The following is a 24690-nucleotide window of genomic DNA, read 5'->3' on the forward strand; positions in this document are numbered from 1 at the left end:
GTAAGTACAAATGTACCTTTTATATAGATGTATATTGTGAATACAAATTAATATATGAAAAGTTCCTTTGTGCCTGATATTTTGATATATGCTTATATAAAATATAAATAATATAATTTATTTATTTATAAATAATATAACTAAAATCATTGAAAAAGAAAACATCAATTCTTCAATTCGTTTTGTGTTGATTGATTTTATAATTATGAATTTTGTGCGACATATATATTTTATATTATTTACAAGTATTTTGTGGCCTCGCTAATCTGTTATGCAGGCTTCTACGCTCTTGGGTTTAATACTCATTCACGACAGTAAAATAAGTATATTGGTTTTGTGCAATGTTCGCAGGAGTGCAAACCTATTGTAGCTAGAGCTTTGAATATTGGAAAATGTACTTGTGTATGCCTATGACTTCTAGGGACGTGTCAAATCGGAAAGAGTCCTCTCAGTAATCTCAGAAACCGTGATAGTTGAAGTGCAAGAGAGTTGAAATTTTGAATGAATATTCTACAGTTGACAATACCCAACGGGAATATTTCTACTTGTTTCTTTCGCTTTCGCCTACTTTCAAAGTGCATTGTGACCTTAAGGAGCCATCAACTGCCCTAAGCTTAAAACGAATTTTCAGCTTTACAATTTAAAAGTTGTTCATTAAAATCAATACAATCTATACATCTTTTGTGAAGGTTAACAAAGATCTGGACTCTACTCCTAGGCTTAGGCTTGAGAAGGTCACATTTTATTTCGACTTTATTGTCGTAGGAATTTATATGTTTACGTCTGGCGAATATATATATATTTTTATTATAATTTTAGAGATAATATTTTTATGATTATATATTATGTATAATATATGCAAAAAAGTCACGTTGCTTTCTCGTAAAAACCTTATCAGGACTATGTGTTTTATATAATCGAAATAAAACACTTTATAAATCAATTTAAAATTGTTGTCCATTTCGTAAATATAAAACCTAGCTAACAAAAATTATTACATATATTACGAATCCTACTATCTTTTGCGACAATATTTATTTTATTTATTTTTTTTTTAATAATCATTATTTTAATTTTATTAATTTCCAATTATAGTTATTAAAAACCCATTAATAATAATCTATCAGTGCATTGATCTCAAAGCAATCTAACAATCTCAATTTCTGCGCGCCGATGCAGTTGTATAACACGTATCAGTGCTGACCCAAGTTAACCCGAAAAAATATATAAATTTTTAAATATATATTCATTATATTTAAATACATTGAAACCAGCTGAATGCATCAATCAAAGCTGTCAAACAGAATTCACGAAATAAATCGAAACACTCAATGTAAACACGGCGTCTGCCTGATCGCTCTTCAAAAATCAATAATGTTAAAAGAGGTACTTAAAAATATATATATATATATTTTTTTTTTTTTTTTTAAATCTATATATATAAAAGAAAGTTGTGTAAAAGTGAAGACTGCTTATAACTTGATTTGGGCTGAACCAATTTTCATGGTTTTTGATTTATTGGATTTGTCTCCGCAACGAGTTTAGTATAGGGTCTTAAAAATACTGAAAAAATTTGCCGAATACTTGAAAAACGCGGTTTTTTCCCCAAATGTTCAAATTTTTTTTATACCCAGTAGGCTTGGTAACAGTGACAGTTTTGACAATAGTGTAGAAGTAAATAAACAAATGTAGTCAGTCAGTCTACGGTCTCCTGACCTCGAGCAGACCTGACTATTCAAAAAAAAAAAAAAAAAAAAAAAAAAATTTTCAAATCAAAAGGAAAAATATTTCAAATCAAAAATCTGCAAAAAATCAAAAGATTAAAACCTGACTGTTCAAAAAATAAATAAAAAATTAAAAATTCGAAATTAAAAAAAAAAAAAGGTAATTATTAAAAAGTGTATTTTTGGCTTTTTATATTTTCGGACTTTTAAACTTTATAAATATTTCAAATCAAAAATCTGCAAAAATTAAAAAAAAAATCAAAAGATTAAAACCTAACAATCAAAAATAAATAAAAAATTCAAAATTCAAAATTCGAAATTAAAAAAAAAAAAGTTAATTATTAAAAATTGTATTTTTGGACTTTTACAAAAGCTAAATATCTCGAAAGTTCAGGTATTTGTTTGTCTCAAACATAAATTTGTGTAAATTATTTATATTTATATTTCTCGATTGTTTTATATGGTTTTGTGCGAGGGCAGTATTACTATTAATAAAAATGCCGCGTCCTAGAAGATCTAATCTTTCCCGGCGGACCCATAATGCAATTAGGCAACGGAATAGCGCGAGTCAATTATTTGACGAAGAGCGAGAAATCGCCCGAGAAAGGCTCCGCGTTAGTACCCAGGGAAGAAGGGCCTTAATTCGTGCTTCTCAAAGAGAGGCAGCCCGTGAAATGGCAATAAGAAATGGTTCAAGGATTGATTTGAATCGAGCAGCGTTTCGATATGATTGCACCATTGATTACAGCTTGAATCGTTTAGTTTGCATTGGTCCAATGGACGTTGTTTGCTAGCATTGTGGCGCATTGAAGTTTGCTGGTGAAACGCCCGGTTTGTGCTGCCTTAGTGGTAAAGTGACATTGCCATTAGCGGTCACCATAGCCATTGCGTTCCCTGCTTTATGGCGAAACACTAGAATCACGACATTTTCTAGCGAACACTCAAAAATACAATGCCTGTTTCCAAATGACATAATTTGTGGCGGAAAATATTGGAGACGGATATTTAAGGTAATTTACGTTAAAAATTTTATTTTCTATGACTGCCAAAAAAAATTTTGAATAATGTAGTTTGTTAGATTTCTGTAAATAGTGTTTGTAAATATAACTATAACTATGGCTTTGAATTTAAAGATTCAAGGCCAGATTTGCCATCGCATTGGATCATTGCAACCTATTGAAGATGCACAGCAAAAATTCTTGCAAATATACTTCATGGGCAATATGGAAGAACAACTTGACCGGCGTCAAGAAATGAACACAGCTATGAAAAGAGCAATTCTCCATGATTTGCATGCTTAGAAATTTAAACCAACCAAAACTGTGCAATGGAACGCGTTTGGTGATAAGAAAACTGATGAGCAATGTGATTCACGCGTTGATACTCAAAGGAAAATTTAAAGATGAGGAAGTTCTTATTCCTAGGATTCCGATGAGCTCAACAGATATGCCCTTTGAATTTAAACGAATTCAATTCCCGCTTCGTCTTGCCTTCGCCATGACGATCAACAAGTCACAGGGCCAATCTTTGACTATTTGTGGCCTCAATCTAGAAAATGCGTGTTTTTCTCATGGTCAATTGTACGTGGCATGCTCACGTGTTGGCAAACGATCCGCATTATTTGTTCTTGCACCCGACCAAAAAACGAAGAATGTCGTTTACAACAAGGTGCTTGAATGAAAATCCGATTAATAAATTTATCAGTGTATCCCAGCCTGAACAACATAGCTTTCAACAATTTTTTACCTAGAAATAATATAGAGGGCAATGCAACGTTTGCCGGGCCAGCTAGTTTATGTATAAACGAGACGCGGAAGGTGCCATAAATTATTTTATGGAGTTAGAAATTTCACAGATATAAATCAAGATTTGAGTCGATGGGAAAATACGAAAGAAAAACAAACAGGCAAGATTATTGCATTCGGGCATTACCTACTGCAGAATACACATTCAAGGCCCGAACTTTGATCCATTTTTCGAATGGCCGCGCCTCCGATTGGTACATACATATTATTTTTGTGCAATTCAAAAGCAGCTATTTCAATTTCTTTAGCACTTCAACTACTATCGTCTGAGATACCGGAAAATGCAACAAATACAACTAGTAGAGTATATTCGAATATAAGTTACACATTTCAGGTCTCTCACATGAACATCAACGAATTGGCTTTCATTCATATGTTCAGATGGACAGATCGGACAGACAAACCAATATACTCATTTCTCTTCGGTGAATGAGTATCAAAACGCTCAATTTAGTTGGCAATTTCAGTTAACAAGGTGTTAACTACCGTGGCCAATTGGACTTTTGTGTGCTCATAAAATGTACAAATTTGGAAAATTATTACTTGGCAACAAATTACATTTCAGATAATCTCATGTTTCTGGGGCTTAGGATTAGTAAAATAAAATCCACTAAACAGCGAAACTATAAATAACGAGCTTATCTAATTAACAACACTACAAAGCTGCAAAGAGAACTTAGGATCGAGCAATTATTTATAATTATTTTAAGACACTTGATGTGTTTAAAAATGTCATTATTTTAAGGGGGAAATAAATTTTTTTAAATTTATTCTTTAAAATGAAGTCTTAATATCACCAAAATAATCACCATAATATAGGGTTTTTTCAACAAATTTTTCTGTTAATTAAAAATTAAAAATTAAAAGGATTTATATATTTCAATACTCGTTTGAAGCCATACCAACGAAAAATGTCATTGCAGACTTTTTTTATTAGATTCGATACATATCGATATTTGTGAAAGAATAATTTCACAGAATATTTGTAGAATTCGAAACTACGTTTTTCTATGAGCCAAGCGCCTAACGTTTATATTTACTCAAGGAACTGCAACTGAAAAGAGGGTATTGGCCCTTGTATGAATGCAAGCCACTTCCGCCATTGTTAAAGCTGAAATTTGACACAAAGTACTAAGGTTTTTGCAATCGTGAAATCGTGAAGTACTATAGATGATATAGGCCTCTATTATTTAGACTCTCTACTTGAGACTTATCGTGGGGTCAACTAAAAACCAAAAATATATTTTATTGAAGCTGATCTTGATGATGATCTATGATAATGGTATATGTATATCATATATATCATACTGAAGAATCATTATTTGCTTTATCCTTAACAATTTTACAGCTAATAAATCATGCCAGACTAAAGAATTACTGTTAACGTTTTTCAGCAATTGGTTATTTACATATTCATCTATACTATGAATACATACTATAAAATCTTTGTTTCCTAAAACCTTCATTGTTAAGATCTGTTGTAAAATAGTATAGACAAAATGTGAATCCACTCGTGTTTGATTGTAAAATAATAAAAATATCTTAAGGTCTGACAATATTGGCCCCCATCGAAGCGGCCAAGTGGACACACAGATTACACATATACGTAATATCTATCTGTCTATCTATACTAAACACATTTTAGCTCAAATCCCCAACAAATTCAGCTGCTCTAAAATAGTTCGTTGACTTCAAACATTTACTTTCTCGTTTTACATGATATATGTATGTGATTAAACAATATTATGGAAGCATAATTTTTTTTGGTTGTCATTCTCTATAGTTTCATGCTAATTTAATGGCTTACTTAATTCGTGTAACTAATGTGTTAAAATGTTAATGAGCCGGTTTCAGCTTTCAGCTCATATAATTAGATCAGATTTCTAGATTTATTTTATGTTTATATTTTGTTCTTCGTGTTTATTTTTATGACTTCGCACGCCCTTAACTCAGCTAAATATCTTCATTATGTCAAACATATATTTGTTGTATTTTTGCGCTTATATTTTAGTAAAGTTAATTATATATCTACGTTTATGATTGGTTATGTGATTTTAATTGCTTGTAAATTGCATGTTGAGCATTCAATAAAATTTTGATTGTTGTCGTAATTGAATAGGCGTGTATTGGGAGAGAGCGAGTAAGAGAGAGTTGGCAGAAGAGAGAGAGAGAGAGAGGGAGGGAGGTATACACTGTAAGCCTTTGTACTTGAGGCTGAACTTGAACTTGGGCGTGCATAAAAACAGATAGATTTATAAGCCATAATAATACCAACACTGTCTATGGAGCAAGTGTATGGAAAACATTTATTTTGTTCATGAGAAATTCGATGACGGTGGAAACGGCGACGTTGACGATGATGTTGATAAAAGTGTTACAAGGTTTCGGGGCTCGTCTGACATAAACACACATACACACGTGCATATGTGTATGTTTGTATATGTATAGTGTGTGTATACAACACTTTCAGCTATGCTATACACACATACACATCATGATTTATGTATGTAACTTAATTTATTTAGTCTTTGTTTTGGTTGCTAGCGCTCATCAAAGTTTTTGCTTTTTTTTTTTGCGACGCAGTCAAATTAATTCAAGAAGAAAAAACAAAGCATATATATGTATATGTGTATGTATATGCAAAAATACATGTATGTATGTATATAAAACCAGTAGCGCCCGTTTCCCGAGTCCAGCTCATTTTGTGCCAATTCATGATTAGCTGCCGAAATTTTCGTTTAAAGCTCGTTTCTCTGTGGGGCTTTCTCAAAATTGTGTTTAAGATTTGCGTCGTTTTTTTTTTTTTTTGTTTTTTTATTTTCTTATTGAAGTTTTTAATTTTGGCAAAGGAATCTCAGAGTTTATGCAAAGATTATATATTCATATTTCATATCCATATTCATAACTCCAATATATTTTCGTAACAAATTACAGTACACACACGTGGCAGTGCATAACCTTAGTTCAATTCATTAAGAATTTAAAATAAATGCACTCAGGGAAATTGAATAATATTTCAATTGCTTAACACTTGAATAAAAAATAAAATTATTGTGTCCTTAATTGTTTGAGTTGTCAGATTAATTGCGTTGATTTTATAGTCCTTGTATTATTATTTTAAATTATAGTTTTAGTAGTAAAAGTAATTTAGCCAAATCTGTTCAGATAAATCATAAGTGAAGTGTATTTTCGTATATTATTTGAAAAAAAAAAAAAAAAAAATTATAAATGTCATGTTAAATGAAATTTGAGGTGTTGGCGTATTTAATCATAATTAACTAATTATTCTAGACATACAAATTTATTTCGTGTAAATAATAATTTATTTTAAACAGCTGTAAATTTTCATATTAAAAACAAAATTCAAATCTATTTTCTTAGTTGTAAAAATACTTATTCCATGCCCTGAAAATACTAATTAAAACCTACTACGAGATCCCCATTTGGTATACAATAAGCCTCAATTTTGTATGACTCCATATTCAAATAAAACCCAAAAATATATGAATTTGATTTCGTCAACAAACTTATCGACTAGAGTATTTATATTTTGTTTTATCTATTTGTTTTATTGCTTCACTCCCTTCTCTTTATATTCCGCTCTTCAAGGTACAGCTACTCTGCAGTCTTCTTCTTCTGTTGTTTATTGTATTACCTGGAACTGAAGCAGATTTCTGAAATATACTTTTGTATTTTTGAAATACTGCTTAAAGATCATTAATCTCTCATTTGCTGACTGCACTTATTCCATGAGGTTTTCTTTTAAGTTCACAAATGAGCTTAAATTAAGTGATCATTAATCATCTGTTGCACAAAACTTTCAGTTTTAATAAAAGATGAGTGGCTAAGTTTTTTAATGGTTTTATCTAAATTTGTTGATGTTCATATAAAGATATACAATATTACGAAACACGTATGACATATATGACATATATATAGGTTACTCTGAATTATTTCCAAATATTTATTAAATTGCTAATCCAATAAGTCAAAATTCTTTGCACGAGCCACTTATAAATGGAAAATCAACCACAAATTACAAATGCAAAAACCACTTTCGGAGCTGTTGACAGAAATCGCTGACTCAGCAGAGTCGAATGGCTCATGACGCCGGCGATGAGATCTGCCCGGTCAGAGTCCGATCTGATGAGGTAAAAGACAAAAAAAAAAAAAAAAACAATAAAAAATAAAAAAATATTAAATATATACAAAACATTATAAACAGACAGGAATTCATCGAACAAGCTTCAAATAAAAATTTGGCGTATTTTGTGAAATACCAATGCAATTTGTCGTTGCTAATATTATTCATTGTTTTTTTGTTGTTGTTGTTTGTTTATTTTTTTCTCTGATTACCCAATTATACAATGTTTCTAGAAGAATGGAAAAAAACAAGTCTATGATCACACAGGGTTAGCTGATAATAAAATACCCTATGAAAAAATGGAATTTATTTAATGTTTCTTATTATAATCCTAAATTATTAGATATATTTTAAATTTATATTTCAATTTATTTCACTCTTTGCGATCATTAGATATAAGCATTCAACAATATTTTTAAAAATATGGGTTCCTTTATTTTTAGTTAGATTAAAAATATTATTTGCTATCACAATTCCAATCTATATCAACAAGTAAAATTTAATATAATTATTTAACTTTTTTTTTTAAATTTAATTTTGCTATTTATTTATTTTATTTTCTTAAAACTTTTACATGCAAGTAATTTTTTCTTTACAACTATTCAGACCAACAGGGCATTCCGTATTCAACCATACCCCAGATATGAGATTCAGTTGTTTCTTAAGCCCGTATCTGGGCTCAGGTTCTTTCGCACCGGCATGACAAAGCACTTATTGTGAGATATCTCTTTATGTGAGTCTGTGTAAACATGCCAGCTGAGTTAAATCAATTAAAATACAATTGCATGGACATGATACGTTCGACATTTATATTGAAGGTTACAAGAGCACGTGAAATCGGGCTGACTAATTAGCCCCGTGAAATAGTTTAAGATAAAAGCTGTTGTCCCTGTAACTGTTATACTTACATACATTTAGCATAAAATATATTTTAGATTAGCTATTACGCATAGTCGGGCTGAGACGGGGAGTTACAGCAATATCAAACCGGAAGTTTTAGTCATCGTATTACAATTTCTATACATATCACTTAAACTTCAACTTGGACTTGTCAAAGAACGACATAGAAAAACAAGTAAGAAAGCTCCAGTCGAGACTGCTCGACTAGGAGATACCCTGAACCCTCCAAGCTGATATCATAGAATATTCTAATCATTCTGCACTTCTTTTATGCACACATACATACACATGCATCCACACGCACGCATAAGCCTGCGCTCTGCTAACTGCGCAGTAAGCAGCGACTGCGCTTGGGCTGCGCTGCAGTGTGGGCAATATTATGAGAATTTATTTGTTGAATAATTTCTTTCGTAGACATACGATCTTAATGAAACTTTCAGAGCGTAATCATATAGTGAATATGTGTTTACATTCCCAAGTTTCTAGTACTTGAAATGCGTTTTTTACAAATTGGGGGAGAAGGGGGCGGGGTATCCAAAATCTGTAAGTTACAAAATCTTTGTATCGATTAACTTTATATACAACGCAAATTTGAAGACTCCATCTCTAAAAATGTTCAAATTGGGCTAAAAAAACAAAATCAATTTTTCGATTATTCTCGATAAAAAAGTTATCGGACAATTTATCGAAAAAATAAAGCAAACTCGTACTGCGTATGGTACTCACGAGTATGCATGCCAAATTTCTGAGACTGCCAAACTTCTGAGATCGACGCACTTATACGGACGGACGGACGGACGGACGGACGGACGGACAGACGGACAGGGCTATATCGACTCAGCTCGTCGCGCTGATCAAGAATATATATACTTTGTGGGGTCTGCCACGCCTCCTTCTGCCCGTTACATACTTTTTCACAAAACCATTATACCCTGATTTCCCATTTTCAATGGGTTCAGGGTATAAAAATCACCGACTGACAACAATGCCAGATTTGTTTTTCTAATTACCCGACATGAGGAAATCCAGAATCGATATAGAAAATCGAACGTCAGTCGATCGATAATTACAATTGACGTCGATTCCCACATTGGATTAGCAACACGTGTGAACAATGAAAAGGTTAACATTGATATTTTATCATATACCTCTCTCTCTCTCTCTCTTTTTTCTCTCTCCCACTCTCTCTCTCACTCTCGCTCTTTATAGTTATATACATATGGAATGCATGATTCTAACAACAAATTAGCTGTTATTAACCACCTATGTTTATTGCATTGCACAAAGTTCGAACTCTTATAGGTATTACATCAAAATTCCCTATATCATATCATCATCATCACCATCATTATCGTTATTGTCAACTCATCGTTGGCTTGCTTCAATCATAAATCAAACAGACAATTGGCAAACAAGTTCTCTCGAATGCAAATCATCAAGATCTTCACGCAAATCGCATTGCTGATTCAGCTAAAAGTTTAGAACATAGAAAATGATAAATGTATCAGGAGGTTGCTGAGAAATTCTGAAAGTTGCGTGAATTAGAAATATGTGAATTATTATATAGAATTATTCTATGTTGACTTAGTTTGTTTTTGGGACAGATTTATTAATCAATAATAATCAATAATAATTAATCAATATAAATTAAATATTTTTTTCTGGGATTACACAATTTATTTTATATAAATTTATTATGAAAATGTTACACAAATTTTTTATGAAAATTTTTACATAAATTTTTAATAATTAAAAACATAATTAAGCATTAATTACATAAGTGTTATAATTAATATTTATTAAACGAAGCTTGATTTAGAAAATAATGCTCAACTAAATAAATTAAATTTATTTATAGTACTTAAATTTAAAATATTATTTTTTTTTTTTTTAGAAATTTCTTCAAAATGGTAATATATATTTTTTGCCTAGTAAATCAAATCTAAAATATGTTTAGCTTAAATCTAAAATTCTTTAACCACCGGTATTATTAATGTTATTTTATTTCTATAAGTTCTTTAAAATACCTGATTATCTAATTAATTTCTTTTCTATTCTACCAAAGCTTAAATTTTATTTTTTTAAGTTTGCGTAAATGTATTTATATATTATAAAATCATGTTATAAATTTATTAAATAATCACAAAGTTGTTGCATTTTTTGTGTAGCAATAAATAATCTGAGCAATTACATTTATATTCAATAGCTATAAAACATCAATAATCTCATTATATATTATAAAAGCAGTTGAGTTAATCAATTTTTTGATACTAGAACAGCTTTTAAGAAACCCCGCTTTAAGACAACAATTTCGAAGCTTTAAAGCAAATACATAAAAATTAAGGGAAACCCGTAAAAACATCTTTAAAATTAGAATGACTGAATGTATATATAAAACTATTGCTAAAGGCTTTGTTATATTTTGTTGTTATTACTAGAGTGGAAGTTGAATTTGTTAGTATACTACTAAATATACTATATACTATAAAATACAAAAAATGCTTTAGAAATAAACAACAACAAATTAAGCCAAGAAAAAAAAAATCTGGCACAAAATCCAAAATACTCTTGTATAACTAACAGACCAAGTTTTAAAAACCTGACTTATTTAATGTCCAAAACCAGATTCAAGCAGCAAAGCCAAAGAAAGCCAATTGGCTGCAATTACGACGGATTTTATGTGGACATACTTTGCTGAAGTTAGATTAGACTTCTGTTATGAATGCCTGAAGTAAATATAAGAGTCTGCCATAAAAATGATATAATAAATATATATATATAATATTATCAAATAATCTTAAACATTTCTGGTTAACCCAATTTGCTGTTGCTTATTAGAAATGATGACGTTATGAGATGACTTGACAAGTTTTAATATCAATTACCTCATTTACGATTATTCTGTATATAGAAAGTAACCTTAAATGATATATAAAATTACATAATATATGTACATATATATATATCACTATTTTCTTTTTGCTGTTCTTCAACATTTTATTTGTATTTATTTTTTTCGTCAGCTGTGTCCCAATTTAAATTGCACTTGTCTGTTTAACACTTTCAAATGAACAATTGAACTTTTGTCTATTTTCGTGCCCGAATTAAATGGAATTTTTTTTTTTTTGTGTTTTGCTTGGGCCGCTAAACCGAACTATTGCTATTGGGCAACTATTGCTTATTGATGGCAAAGTCTCATTGGCCATCCATAAAACATGAGCCGAAAGCTCAAAAAGTGAATTGCGACACACAATTTCGGAGTTCCAGAAGGCATTGTTTCTGGGCCGTTGCTGGCAAACTGTAATGGATATATAGTATATATATATATATGTATATATATATTTGGATATATGATATATATCAGCTAGTGTGTTAGATGTTCATCGAATTGCTAATAACCGATGACCCCAAACTGAACCCGCTCGATGATGCAGTCTCGCATACCACACGGCTCTACTCGAGTCAGCTCGGCTCAACTCAGCTGGCATGTAATTTGCAATTAATCAAAGTGAAAACCTTAACTATGATTACCAAGTGCGAATTAGCCAGCAAGTGCGCTAATTACAGAATTGACGTGCGGATCTATTGCGATCTGGCCTCACCAACTGGCCAATCCATTGGCCAATTAGCGCCAGTTCCTATCAATAACAGATTGCATTTTGACGTTTGCCTAACGCTAATGACTGCGTCTAGGGTAAGAGTTGTTAAACTGTAAACAATTCTAGGAAATTACGCCAATTATATTGAGCCCATTATATAAAAAATAAAGTTTTTCAAAATTTTACAATAAGCCGGGATTCAAATACGGAAATCAATAAATTTCCATTATACAAAATAAATCAAATTGATTTTTTTTTAAGTTTGCAAACATGACTATTAATATATTAATTATACACAAATACAAGTTATTAAAATGCCACTTAACATATAATCAAAGCGCAATTGTACTTGAATATATGAGAATTGCATAGAGAGGCTATAATTATTTTGAGCGTGGGAAATTATTGAACGACGAACATTCGAGAGAGATATTAGATTGCCAATTGCAGGGTATTCATAAGCAGGGTATTCACCAGATCCAACATCTAAAAAAAAAAAAACCGTTTCCAAACATTTTGTTTTATTTATTTTTATACGTATATTGAAAGGTCTTTTTTGTGTGTGTTTGGTGTCTCTTTTCTGTCCGTATATTCTGTATCGTTGTTGTGTCAAAGTGTGAGTTCAGCGGCCTTTGGCAAGGTCATCTGGCTAGGCGTACAATGGGAATGAGTTGACATCTCTTTGGGTGCTCTTAACAAAAGTTAGCTTGTTGCCATTGTTGCCCCAATGAGTCAAAGATTAACGGCAAATGAATTGTTAATGCGGAAACTGATAAAGCATCCCCAGACATACACACACAAAAAAAAACATATTAATAATATAAAATAGATGCGAAATATTGATAAAGGAAATTAGCAAATTAGCAACAAAAAAAATGCATAATTATAATTATAGTTTGGAAAATGCAACGTCAAGTTCAATGACATTATTTTGCATGCAAGCGAAAATTGCATTCGCCGACATTCAATAACTGTACTGCAATGCAATTTATATATAGATATTTTTGCTGACATTCAAAATGCATTTTTTATGCTCTAATCGATTGACGGATTTTCAGAATGGGCGTTAGATATACTTGAACAGCTGCCGGAAAGAAAGCTTCCGTTTTCAATTCAAGCAATTAGATTAGCCTGATTTTTTTCTTGTTAGTCTGAGTTTTTAGCAATTTAAATATGTTTATAAAAATAAAAAAACAAGTAAATGGAATCAAGATTTTATTGCACTTTAAGAGTAGATAAGGTTTGGGTATATAATTAACATTACCATTAACATTAACATTAAAATAAACATTTACATTATCATTTTCATAAATATCATTATCATTGTCGCTATCATTATTTATTTTATTATCATTGTCATTAAAGCAGTAGCACTGTGGACAGTCCTTAGTTAGAGCAAGTGGAAGGCCTTCACCTTGAAGATTCAAGCGGGATAACACTTAGCTACGAGGTAGGCGAGAGAGCGAGAGTGAGAGAGAGAGAAATGTTTCTTTTCAGTCGGTTAGTAGCAAAATCAGTGTGATACAGCGGTCAGGGTGACGACCTGGCTGACTGCGCATAAAGTATTTTCACCTGAAACAAATTCAATGTCATTATGATTATCATTATCATTATCAGCTGAGTTTAACATTGACTAGGCTACAGTGATCTATGCTGCATTCAGATGAGTGAGCTGCACGGATCATCAATCTCAGTTCTAATCTCAGAATTTATGTGCACTGCTATTGCTTCCCACGGCGTAAAATGGGAGCATACGATAGTGATACTGTATTATATTCTATAGTTAAATATTCGTATAGTTAAATATTGCATATATCATATTCTAATTACGCATATATCATAATATAATTATGATATATGTACATATATAACAGAATGACTTTAACATGGGATATGAGCTGCCTATGATGATGGTGATGATTCTCGTATTCATATGTGTTACTGTATATTAGATTTTGCTGAATACATTATCATTATCAGCAAAGTTTAATATGTATTTATTATTTGAGAGAATATTTGTAAATTTCATTTTCTTCAATTTATTTCTTAATTTTTTTTAATTGCTTAACTTTTCTAATTATAATTAAATCTTATTCTATGTTATCTTACATATTATAATTTACAATTGAATATTACACTTGGTTTGTGACTTGTATTATTATTATATATCTCCTATCTATTTAGCTTTATATTTGAGCTACTGATAGGTAATCAAGATTTGAATATTCTAATATTATTATACAACATTTTATTATTCACATTCTTAGACTTTAGTGTTCTATATTCTGGTCAAATTAAATGAGAATTCCTATAATCGAGCTAAATGCGCATCTGAATTCTTGCTCAGTATTTATGCCTATCTGCAGCAAAATTCAATATTAGAAGTCAACCGTTTCCTGAAAAGTATGCAACAAATAAATACAATATATTTATATTTACTGAGAAACACAGCCGAGACAACATCAAGTTTCTATATATCTGAATATTTCTTATTCATTTAAATAAATTTTCTTCACTGTGCCTCAAAAACCCGAACCCTATATTCAACAACGTTTAAGAACTTGTTTTTCGTTTTAGTTTTGCATATTTCTCTGATAAAAGTTACCTAAGTCATTTCCATACTTTTCTGTTACATTACCAGACGAATAGAATCGATTACAGAAAATTCCCACATTCAGTGAACTTTGTCAAGTTGCCATCGACTGTTATTAGGCATGAAGTATTGCGACAACAGGAAGCATCGCCTGATTTGTTTAGATTTTGCACAGTCAGTGTTCTATTAGCTAACTCTCAGATCTCTGGAAACCCTCAATCAAGCTTATATGATAGGTATGCCATGCCGTGCCTCCTTTCAAGCGCAAATAGCAACGCAAATATGCCACTTAAGTATTAGCCAAGAGTAGCTGTTCGCATGGGCGTGTTTATGATTGAAACCAAATTAATAACTTGACCATATTCGCGTGTTATTAGCGACAACAACCGTTCGAGAAATTTCTAAACGGCGAGGTAAACCATACGAAAAAAAAAAGACTTGAACTCTTAACAAAAATCAAAATGACCAAAATAAGAAATACGAAAAAGAAAAAAAAAAATGTTGACGCTTGCATGCAAAATTGAAGGTGATTGGGTTTTTAGTGAATGCCCCAAGATACAAAATAATAAAAAAAAATAAAAATAAAAAAAAATACAAAATATACAACAAAACCAAAAAACGAATAACAACAAAAGCCACAACAAGAAAAAATATAAAACACGGTGTCTGCCGACTGTCGAGCGATGCTGTTGCTGCTGCTATTGTTGTTGTTGTTGTTGTTGAGTTACAGACGACACAAACTCGATTCAAAATGCGTATTTCGCCGATGGCGCAAAGTGCGCATTGAAAAATATCTTAAAGTTTTCCATAATAATGATGCTGATTGCTGATGGAGTTGCTACAGCAACAGCAACAGCAACAGCTGTTGTAGTGGTGTACCACGCGCCGTATGAGTAATGTGTGCCTTTGCGGTGCCAGCCAATGGTATTTCCCCAAAATGCGCGAAACGGCGCAAGTGGAACTGCAAAAACTGGTTTACAACAGTTTCGGGCTTTAGATCAGCAGCGTAGCTAAAGCTAAAGAAGCCGCAGCTAAGGCAGTCGCCGTCGCCGCCTCCACCGTCGCCGCCGCCGTTGCCGCCTCAGCAGACCGGCTCACAACAAACACAGCAAGAGCAACAGCTGAGCGCGTGCTAAACGTGATCTGTCGCGTAACGTAAAGCGCCAATGCTAACGTAACGTAACACCAGCACCAGCACACACACAGAGGCAGAGAGAGAGAGAGAGAGAGAGAGAGAGAGAGAGAGAGAGGGAGAGAGAGCGAGAGCGAGAGCACTCACAACCTAGAGCAAAGAGCGAGCGCGTGAGAGAACGAAACGCAACTACTATTTGTAGTTGGCGGACAGGTAAACGTTCGTACTAAAAAACTCGTACTGCAAAACGAAAAGGCAAAGCAAAAAATCAAATCAAATACAAAATTCAAGACAAGAAAAAAAAAAAACAAAAAAATCAGAAACTTTTAGCCGTAACTTTACCTGGTGCGGCGATCGCACGTCCGGGTTTTCATTCATAAGCGAGCAACGCCAGCGAACAGACGCATACGCGCTTTGGCCAACAACCAGCTGGGACACCACCTAGAAAGAATTAAGATATCAAATGCAAAACAAGTCTATCAATGTTATTTAAAGTTAGTATATATATACATATTAAGCAAGCAAGCAAGCAATCAAGCAAGTGGTAATTGATCCCCAAGGAGCTAATGCAGCAAAAGCAATAAAGTTTTTAAGTGCCAAAAGCCGAAACAAGAATTAACAAGAATTTAAAAAGAAAAACAAAGCTAAAGAAAAGCAACACAAGTCAAGTGCTTGAAGTGTACCAAAAGTGTACGAGATCTATAAACAATTTATGCCATTTATATGCCTATGCAAACATTATGAAGGACTTTGGTAAAATGTTCTCGCGTCGCTATAGTGCCGTCTGTGTCAGCGACGAGGAGGCGGGCGTGAATGCGAATCTGCCCAATCAGGGGGCAACAAACGCAGCCGCCACCGCCGCCGCCGTCGTCGCCACAGTGCAGAAACCAATCCAAACTTCAGCTGCAGCTGCAGCTGCTGCCACATCCTTGCCAGAGGTCGATTCCGTTGCAGCCGCAGCGGCGTTGGCGGCGCTACAGCGCGCCCAGCGCCGCAAGAGCCTCAAGGCAAATCGCTCCATGAAGCCCATGGACATATTGGGCAGCTTCTTCGATGAGCGGCAACCTGGCAAGCACAATGCACGCTCGCCCACACGTAAGTTCAGACAATAAACAAAAAAAAAAAAAAACACGCACACACACCAATAAGTTAATCCAATCGAAAAGGTGTTTAAATAATTATGAGTTAAAGTGCAAAAGTATTTAACGTCTGAGAGCTTCTCGAAGATTCCAAAAGAAATATTATAATATTCATCAATCATCAATCGATTACCGAAAATAGAAAAAAAAAAACCGGCTGAACGCATCTTTTGTCGCTTCGCTTTGGTCTGCATTAATTATGAAAATTTTGCTGCCGCGTTTAAAAACGCGTCACACCAAAACGCCATACGGAACAAATATCTTGATGCTGTTTAACATAGCACTTTATGTTTTGTTGGTGTAGTTTTTTTTTTTGTCTACTCGCTGTTGATTAAATAAGCAACTCTTTGACACTGACACAGTTTTCTATTCATCTTTTGGTTTCAAAAGTTTTTGGCCATAATTTCGTGGTAGTCCTCGTCGCCTCCAATAGATAGCATCGTAAAGCAAAACGCGCCCAAAACGCGTCTCGCACTTGGCCAATGCACGCGATCTGGCCAGGCAACGTTTTGACCCTGAACTTGACCATATGCTTGCCATAAAAGCCTAGAAGCCGAGCCAAGCGGGCAATACAAGTTTGTGTTTGTTGCAGTTGCCGCGCGGCTAGCGAGCGTTTTAAAACGCGCGCGACTTTCAACAATTGCATTCGAGGTAGTTGAGAAGTAACGGCTTCTATTCGCCACATTGTGACCTCTAGATAACATTTTTGTCGTCACCTTCATCGAGCCATATATATTCACCTATGTATGTATATAATGTGTATATATCATTATATATGCTGAAAATACGCTGAAAAACTCGCGCGGGTTTCTTTCAAAAGTCAAGAACAACACGAATTCGCACATTTCTCGTTGACTGCGCTTATTTACACAGTAGATTAAGCAAAAGTGGAAGATATCTACGAAGACGTTGTCAAAAAATCAGCAGAAGCTCTTCTTGTGCATGTTAATATATATATACATATATATATTACAGCTGTTGTAGCTTCCCGAATGAAAATAAACAAATATATCAGAATACGCTGAAAAGAGTTAAAAATAATAGAAAATAAAAAGAAAAAAAAAAAAAAAAACAACAACAAAAAAACAATTGAACGCAATTAGTTGATTATTTACTTCCTTATAAATGTTGGCAACAAAATTTTGAGTAATCAAATTAAAAAAAAAAAAAAAAAAATCTATTAAAAAAAAAAGTATTTATAAATATAACTTATAATGAAACTATAAAATATTAAATGTTTTCGCACATGTGAATTGTGAGTGCAAAGAAAATGAAATGTTAGATCGAGCTAAATGGAAAATAAATAAAAGTGGAATGTCAATATTTATAGATGTATGATAGAATTGATAGAATTTTTTATATATATTTGTAGAAGCAGTGTTCTGAGAGTGCAGTGTTCTAATAGATTCTGTTTTGCATTTTAAAAAAAATATTACGAAATAGTGAATTCAAATTTGAAAAAAGTGATTGAAAAAATACTTAAAGCGTTTAGCTGATTTTATAAAAAAAAAAAGAAACAACTATGTTAGCAAAAAAAAAAAAAAATCAAATCAAATTGAAAACAAGAAATACAAAATTTTAGTATGATAAAAAATTATTATAAATTAAAGAGCAATTTGAACCATATTAAAATGGTTATTTAAAAGGATAAAAAAAAAAAATTATAATAATAATAAATTGTTTCGTAGGGTAAAAAATTTATTTGTTTAAAGTGCAAAATGTCTTAAAAACATACATACCTATATATAAATTTAAGATATATATTGGGTTGTTATTAAGAGATATATTAATTTACTGTGTGAATGTTTTCTGCAATATTTATTTTGAGAAAAAATTTTGGTGCTTTAAAAATATGTTTTAAAAATATGTTAAATTTATATGAATCTTACAACAAATCTGTCAGTAATAATTCAAAAATATTTGTACATACAATTTTATTTAAACACAATAAATTTTACATACAAATTAAATTTTTTAGTAAATCAATGTTTATTTTTATGCACAGGCTTGTTGCTATAAATAAATCAAATTGAAATTAAAATATTTTTAAGTATTACAAACAAAATGTTGAGAAATTGAATTACAAGTAAAAAAGTTGAAGTGCTTAAAGTGTTTGTTCAAGAATGGCTGGCAATAATTTATCTGTCTAATATTCAGATATATTGAGCAATCTACAGTTTCCATCAAATGAATATGTTGCAGTGAATGCCAAAATATGACTTAACATTCAGATGCAGTCGAATGCAGTGCTATCTTGATTAGTCATGCAGGTGATAAGTAAATATTTGTTGGCTTGTTTGGGCGTCTAATTAAACGAGCTGAACTCTGGCAGTTGCAAAGGTAACTAGAAATCAAGTTGTTAATAGAGCTCCGAATAGGTGAAAGTCTCAACGTGAGCTGCTTAAGCATATTGATAATTCTAATTAGAGCCACGCGCAAAATAAAACAAAACAAAAATAAAAATAAAAAAATGATAATAATAAAAAATCGCCAAAATATAAACACAGACGAAAGGCGGGCTTATTAATAAATAAGTGATTTGTTTATGATTGTATCATAAATCAAAACAAAGCATAGTTCATTTCGCATTCAAAGCGAGTTCTCAAACTATTCAAATAAGAATCAAATAGTGTTTGAAAGGAATAGATGATAGAATGTGAATATCTATATTATACATACACACATACTCACACACATACACACACATTTGAGAACATTTCAAAATTGTGTGTTTTCAAACTTAATTCAAATAGAAATACTATAAGAACGATCTGTACATGCGCTTATTGGCATTCATTAAAAGTGCCCAAACCAGGCAGCAAAATTAAAGAGCATTGTCATAGGAATTAGCAAATCGATTGTTTCACAGTTATTCATTAGGTGTCAATACAGCCCCCTCTCTGGCCCGAACAAGTTTCGCGCGTTGCTCGGTATAAACTGCTCCCAAATGTGGCCGGTCAAATACACACATACACATACATACACAGCAACATACCTATATAGCGACATGTGTTTAAGAAAAACATCGGCACTGAAAGAAGCTAAATAAATAATAATAAAAATAAATAAATAAATAATTGCAATAAAAGTGCCTGCTCATGGTCAAACAGGATTGTTAGCGTTTATGTATTTTTATTCAGATTTATTGTTTGTTGTTGTTTTGCGTGTCTGCTTATTTCCAAATTGATTTTTTTTTTTTTTTTTTTTTGTGCAAAAAATTATTTATGCAAAAAAGCGGTTCACTGTTGCTGATAATAAATAAATAGAAGCCACAACCCACTGGCATTCCATATATTTTGCTAAAAACAAAATCGAAAGAAAAAATTCGCATCAAGCTAAACACGCGTTGCTGATGCGTTGATTTCGACTTTGGCAGGAGATCGCTGCTTCTTCTTCTTCATTTTTGGCCATTTGTAAACCCGCATTAGAGTGCCAAAACTAGTTTAAAGCATCTGCTTATAATTCGCCGTATTCCATTTAGCTCATCCTACGTTTTGTATGAATCGAATCCGACAACATCTTTGCATAACTCTCCATGCCAACATGCGTTTCAAAGCCACGAATGCGTTTAACAAAAGCTTTTTTTTTTATCGTTCGAGAATTGTAGAGCCTAAATTAGTTTTTATCTATGAAGTAGTCTGGGTAGCTAAATTTATGCTTAATAAAATACGAAATGAATAGAACTAAATTGGTTCCTTAAGGCTTGAAGAATACTAAGAAAAATTAAATAAACTAAATCAGTTGAAAAATTAAAAGCGTTTATACATTTAAATGAATAAATGATTTTTATATTTAAAAGTCTTACTCAATTAATTTTTAATAATGAAAAATTATAATTATCTCTATGAACTCCACGAAATATAGAAATATATACAAACTAAAAATATTTATTTGCATAATAATGTGCACATTAAAAATATTTAAAAGTGCAAAAAAAATATAAAAAATGTTGAATGAAAATTTAACAGACATTTACAAAAATATTTTCTAAATATATACAAAATATTTTCAAAATACACACAATATATAATATTAAAAAAAAAAAAAAATTAAAATTAAATAATTGTATATAGTTTTCACTTGAAAACTTGATTCGGTTTCAAGTTAGTTTTCCATTTGAGTCACTTTTGCGCTGAAAATGAAATGAAGACATTTATGAAATATGCTGCTCATGTTCCCAATCATCATCAATATTTATAAATATTTTGTAATGAAATTCTGTTGAATTGTCAGCGAGTTGTTGCTATTATTGTTGTTGTTGCTATTATGTCTGATGCCTTTCGGCTGCCATGCCATAGACATGATGGACTTAAATAGTTTTGAATGCAGCTCTTGCAACAGAGGGCAGCCGAAGTAGGCGTCAGCTCTTACTTCTCTTTTGGTTAATGCATTTTGCACAAAAAAAAAAAAAGATTCAATGAGAAAAAAACATGAAAAAAAGCAAATAAAACTCATTAAAAATGTTTGCTTGCAGTTATGTTGTTGGCAACATGTTGCTGCAACAGGCGAAATGTTGCAATCGGCTTACAGTACGTGCAGCATGTGTAATTGCTTGGCCCGGCTTTTGGGTGCCCTCAGTCCGGCTGCGATCATCGCGTAATCAATTTTCGCGTCAGCTTTGTGTACACTTGTCCACATTCCAAATGGTCTAATAGAAGCCGTTCGCATATTTTTCGTATTAATAACACGATCTATTCCCGAGTGATTCCCCCTTCTCTGTTGCCGGCTCAAAACACTCGAAACTTGCCAATTCATCGATAGTAAGCAAAAGTCGCTTAGCACTGTGATTGTGATTCATGATGTTCTGTGTGTGTAAAGCAGCTAAATGGAATCTTTTGTTGGGTGTCATAAACAGATAATTGGGTTATTTTAACAAGAAATAGAAATGCAAATGCAAATGCAAAGCAAATGTCAGCTTAGGCACTTTCTATGGGATATTCCCAATTGACTAGTTTATTGGCTGATCTCTGTCTGCGATATGATAACATAGATAACATGGAGTTAAGGTTTGTCCCGACTGAAACTTCAATTTGGTCAGTCACCTCTTCAAGCAAGTGACGTCATGTTGCCTCAGATCAGATCAGGTTTCCGAATGCTGACAACGCAATTGTTCTCCATAAGACACAACTATAAATCAATGCCGATATTCAGCTAACGATTAGTTTAACAAGAATTAACCTGCCCTACAGGCTATGTGATCGATCGACTGATACGACGCAATCTTAATTGAAAATCACATCAGAAGGTGAATCGAAATGAAAAAATAAAAAGTAAACAACAAACATTTCATAGAGTTTTCTTACAGTGTGTTGCCTACCACGCCCCCTATTTCTGTTCCCCAATAAAAATGATGTAACATAGGCAGCTGCTGAAGAATTAGTTTGCTTATTTCACCTCTTTTCTGACTCGGTTTCGTTTCTCTGCGTTGACAGGCGAAATTTATTGATAAGCAAACAAAAGACTTAAGACACGAACGTGGTAGCACTTCGAAAATGTGTTTGTTTTTCGTTTGTTTTCGCGAGCACACGTTGTTGCCCGGCTGTTGTTGTTGTTGTTACTGTTGAACGCGTGCGTTGCGTGCTCCAACTGCAAATCAATAGCTCATTCCCACGAATTCTTTGCCAAATCTTTGTGGGTGGCAAGCGCACCTGCCGAACGTGCCGCACATCCAAAAAATTATAAATAAATTTTGTTTTGAGTAACAAACAAAGTAATCAAACAAACAGCGTATCAACAACATAATTTGAATATGCAGTGCTAAGGTTTTTTTTTGTTTTTTCTTTGCATCTAATTCGGGTTTTTTATTTTTGGCAACTTTCAATTTGAGCACAGCAGACGCAAAGCAAATCAAGATTTCGTTATTTCAATATAGCCAAGCGTTCTTTGTTCATAACTTTGTCGTTTGCACCTAACCACAAAGCTCATGTACTGCCAGTGCATACAAAACGATTGATTAAACCCCAATTGAAAATGATGAAGCGTTTGAAGTGGCGCCAAGACAACAAGTCGAACCAGCAGATACACTCACTTTTCTGCTGCATAAATGTGACATTTATTTCAGTGAAATTTTTGATTGAATTAACCGTGATTTAGCTTGTCTAAATATATTTTTGGAATATTTAAGTTTTCAATTAAGAATCCCTAAAGTTAATTTATATATTATTTTGCTTTTGTTTTATTATTAAATTTTAGTATTTATTTTAATTTATTTTTATTTTCAATTCAAATCATTTTCTTTAAAAATATTAAATATTTAATGTTTTATAATAATTGTCTCCTACACTACTGAAAATCGAATTAGATGCGACAAACTGTATGTCCATTAGGTTTTACCCTATGTGAGCGCATCAAAAGCAATTAATAATGTGCCGAGCTTGAAATGAAAGTAGCCGAGGGTACATCGGACCCTTGACAATTCATCGCCATTTAGTTTGGCTTTGACTTTGCAGCGAACACATCAAATCTAATTACAAAAGAATATATTTATGTATACATTCGTATACATTGTGTATATAGTTAGTGAACAGTTAATACATATCGATAATACAGTCTCGTTATGACCGTGGTGCGTCGTCGGTTGCGACGTCAGTCGCTCAAGGACTTTCTGGGCGCACTCTATTCGCATCGTCGCTTCTCGCTGGAGAAGCTGCGTCACTTTCAGCAATTACAGAATCGCCGGCAATTGATGTGTAAGCCAATCAGAGACAGTCTAATAACTGTAATTAACTAGCAATATGACATAAACTAGCGGTTAGAGTGGTTAGGAATGTGATAGTTGAATAGTACCTATAGTACCTATAGAGGTACTATATAGTACATACATCTCGATGCATCTACTGCATCTCGATACAAAAGGTTTATTTATTTTTTATTTTAATGACTCTTTTATGATCATTAAAAAGGGCTGCAAGGCTAAAGAATACCAATTGGCTGAAAGGGAAAATTCCCTTTCAAACTGGTTGAGTACGGCACAACAGGATCTAAACGGACAGCCGAAGGCACTGGCAAAGAGAACAAGTTCAATATAAATACCCACAGCTCAAGCCACAAAAGATCAGAAAGCAAGGTCACAACGAATTCGATATGCTCTAAGAGGCTAAATCCTAAAGCCTAAGATCAATATCAAGATCGCTTTTAATGTGATTCATTCAAATTGGAATTATATGCGAACTTTTTGTGCGCCATATATATGTATGAACCGGTACGATCTAGTCCATCGATCAGTTGGTGGGAAATATATATATATATATATATATAAATATATATATGTATCTGAATTGATTTGCTGACTGCTCAAAGCTGCGCTGACTTAATAAGTGTTATTTAATACTGAAGATCAGCTAATCGGCTTGATCTTTTTAATTGTTATACAAATTATATAGCCAAGTGTAAGTTGAGTTGAATCTGCATCAAGTTTAAAAAAAAAAACAAATCAAAATGGAATTCTTATTAGACGATTACGTAACGAGTGCAGCTTGATCGATTAAGAACTTGTGTAATTTCTTATTGGAATGATCTCGATCTGTTCGCTTACAAATTTATGAGATACATTTAGAGTGCATAACACTGTCAGGAATGGTAAGTAGATCAGGCATTCAATGAGTTCTTAGTATTACAATATATACTAGGGTTCATTATAGATATATGAAAGTAA

General features: G+C 32.5%; 1 protein-coding gene and 1 long non-coding RNA gene across 4 annotated transcripts in view; both read left to right on the plus strand.

Moving 5' to 3' along the window:
* LOC108610335 (scavenger receptor class B member 1) overlaps positions 1 to 24690 on the plus strand; it is a 35066-nt gene that overhangs the window by 236 nt on the left and 10140 nt on the right. Inside the window, exon 1 of one of the 3 annotated variants that reach the window (XM_018002363.2) lies at positions 14737 to 16992. The exons of 1 other annotated variant lie outside the window; for it this stretch is intronic. In XM_018002363.2, the coding sequence (XP_017857852.1) occupies positions 16638 to 16992 (355 nt within the window). In that variant the 5' untranslated portion in view covers positions 14737 to 16637. Of the gene's footprint in view, positions 1 to 14736; positions 16993 to 23227; positions 23726 to 24690 lie in introns of those variants that run through there. One more of the 3 variants, XM_018002364.2, reaches the window with a different exon arrangement.
* LOC149269908 (uncharacterized) lies at positions 7 to 9542 on the plus strand. The gene is made up of 2 exons (XR_016268949.1): positions 7 to 2118; positions 2205 to 9542. It is a non-coding gene; the product is annotated as an uncharacterized LOC149269908 (long non-coding RNA).

Source organism: Drosophila arizonae, chromosome 3 (genome assembly GCF_054131065.1).
Source record: "Drosophila arizonae isolate 15081-1271.41 chromosome 3, UAZ_ARI_1.0, whole genome shotgun sequence".
Classification (NCBI taxonomy): Eukaryota; Metazoa; Arthropoda; class Insecta; order Diptera; family Drosophilidae; genus Drosophila; species Drosophila arizonae.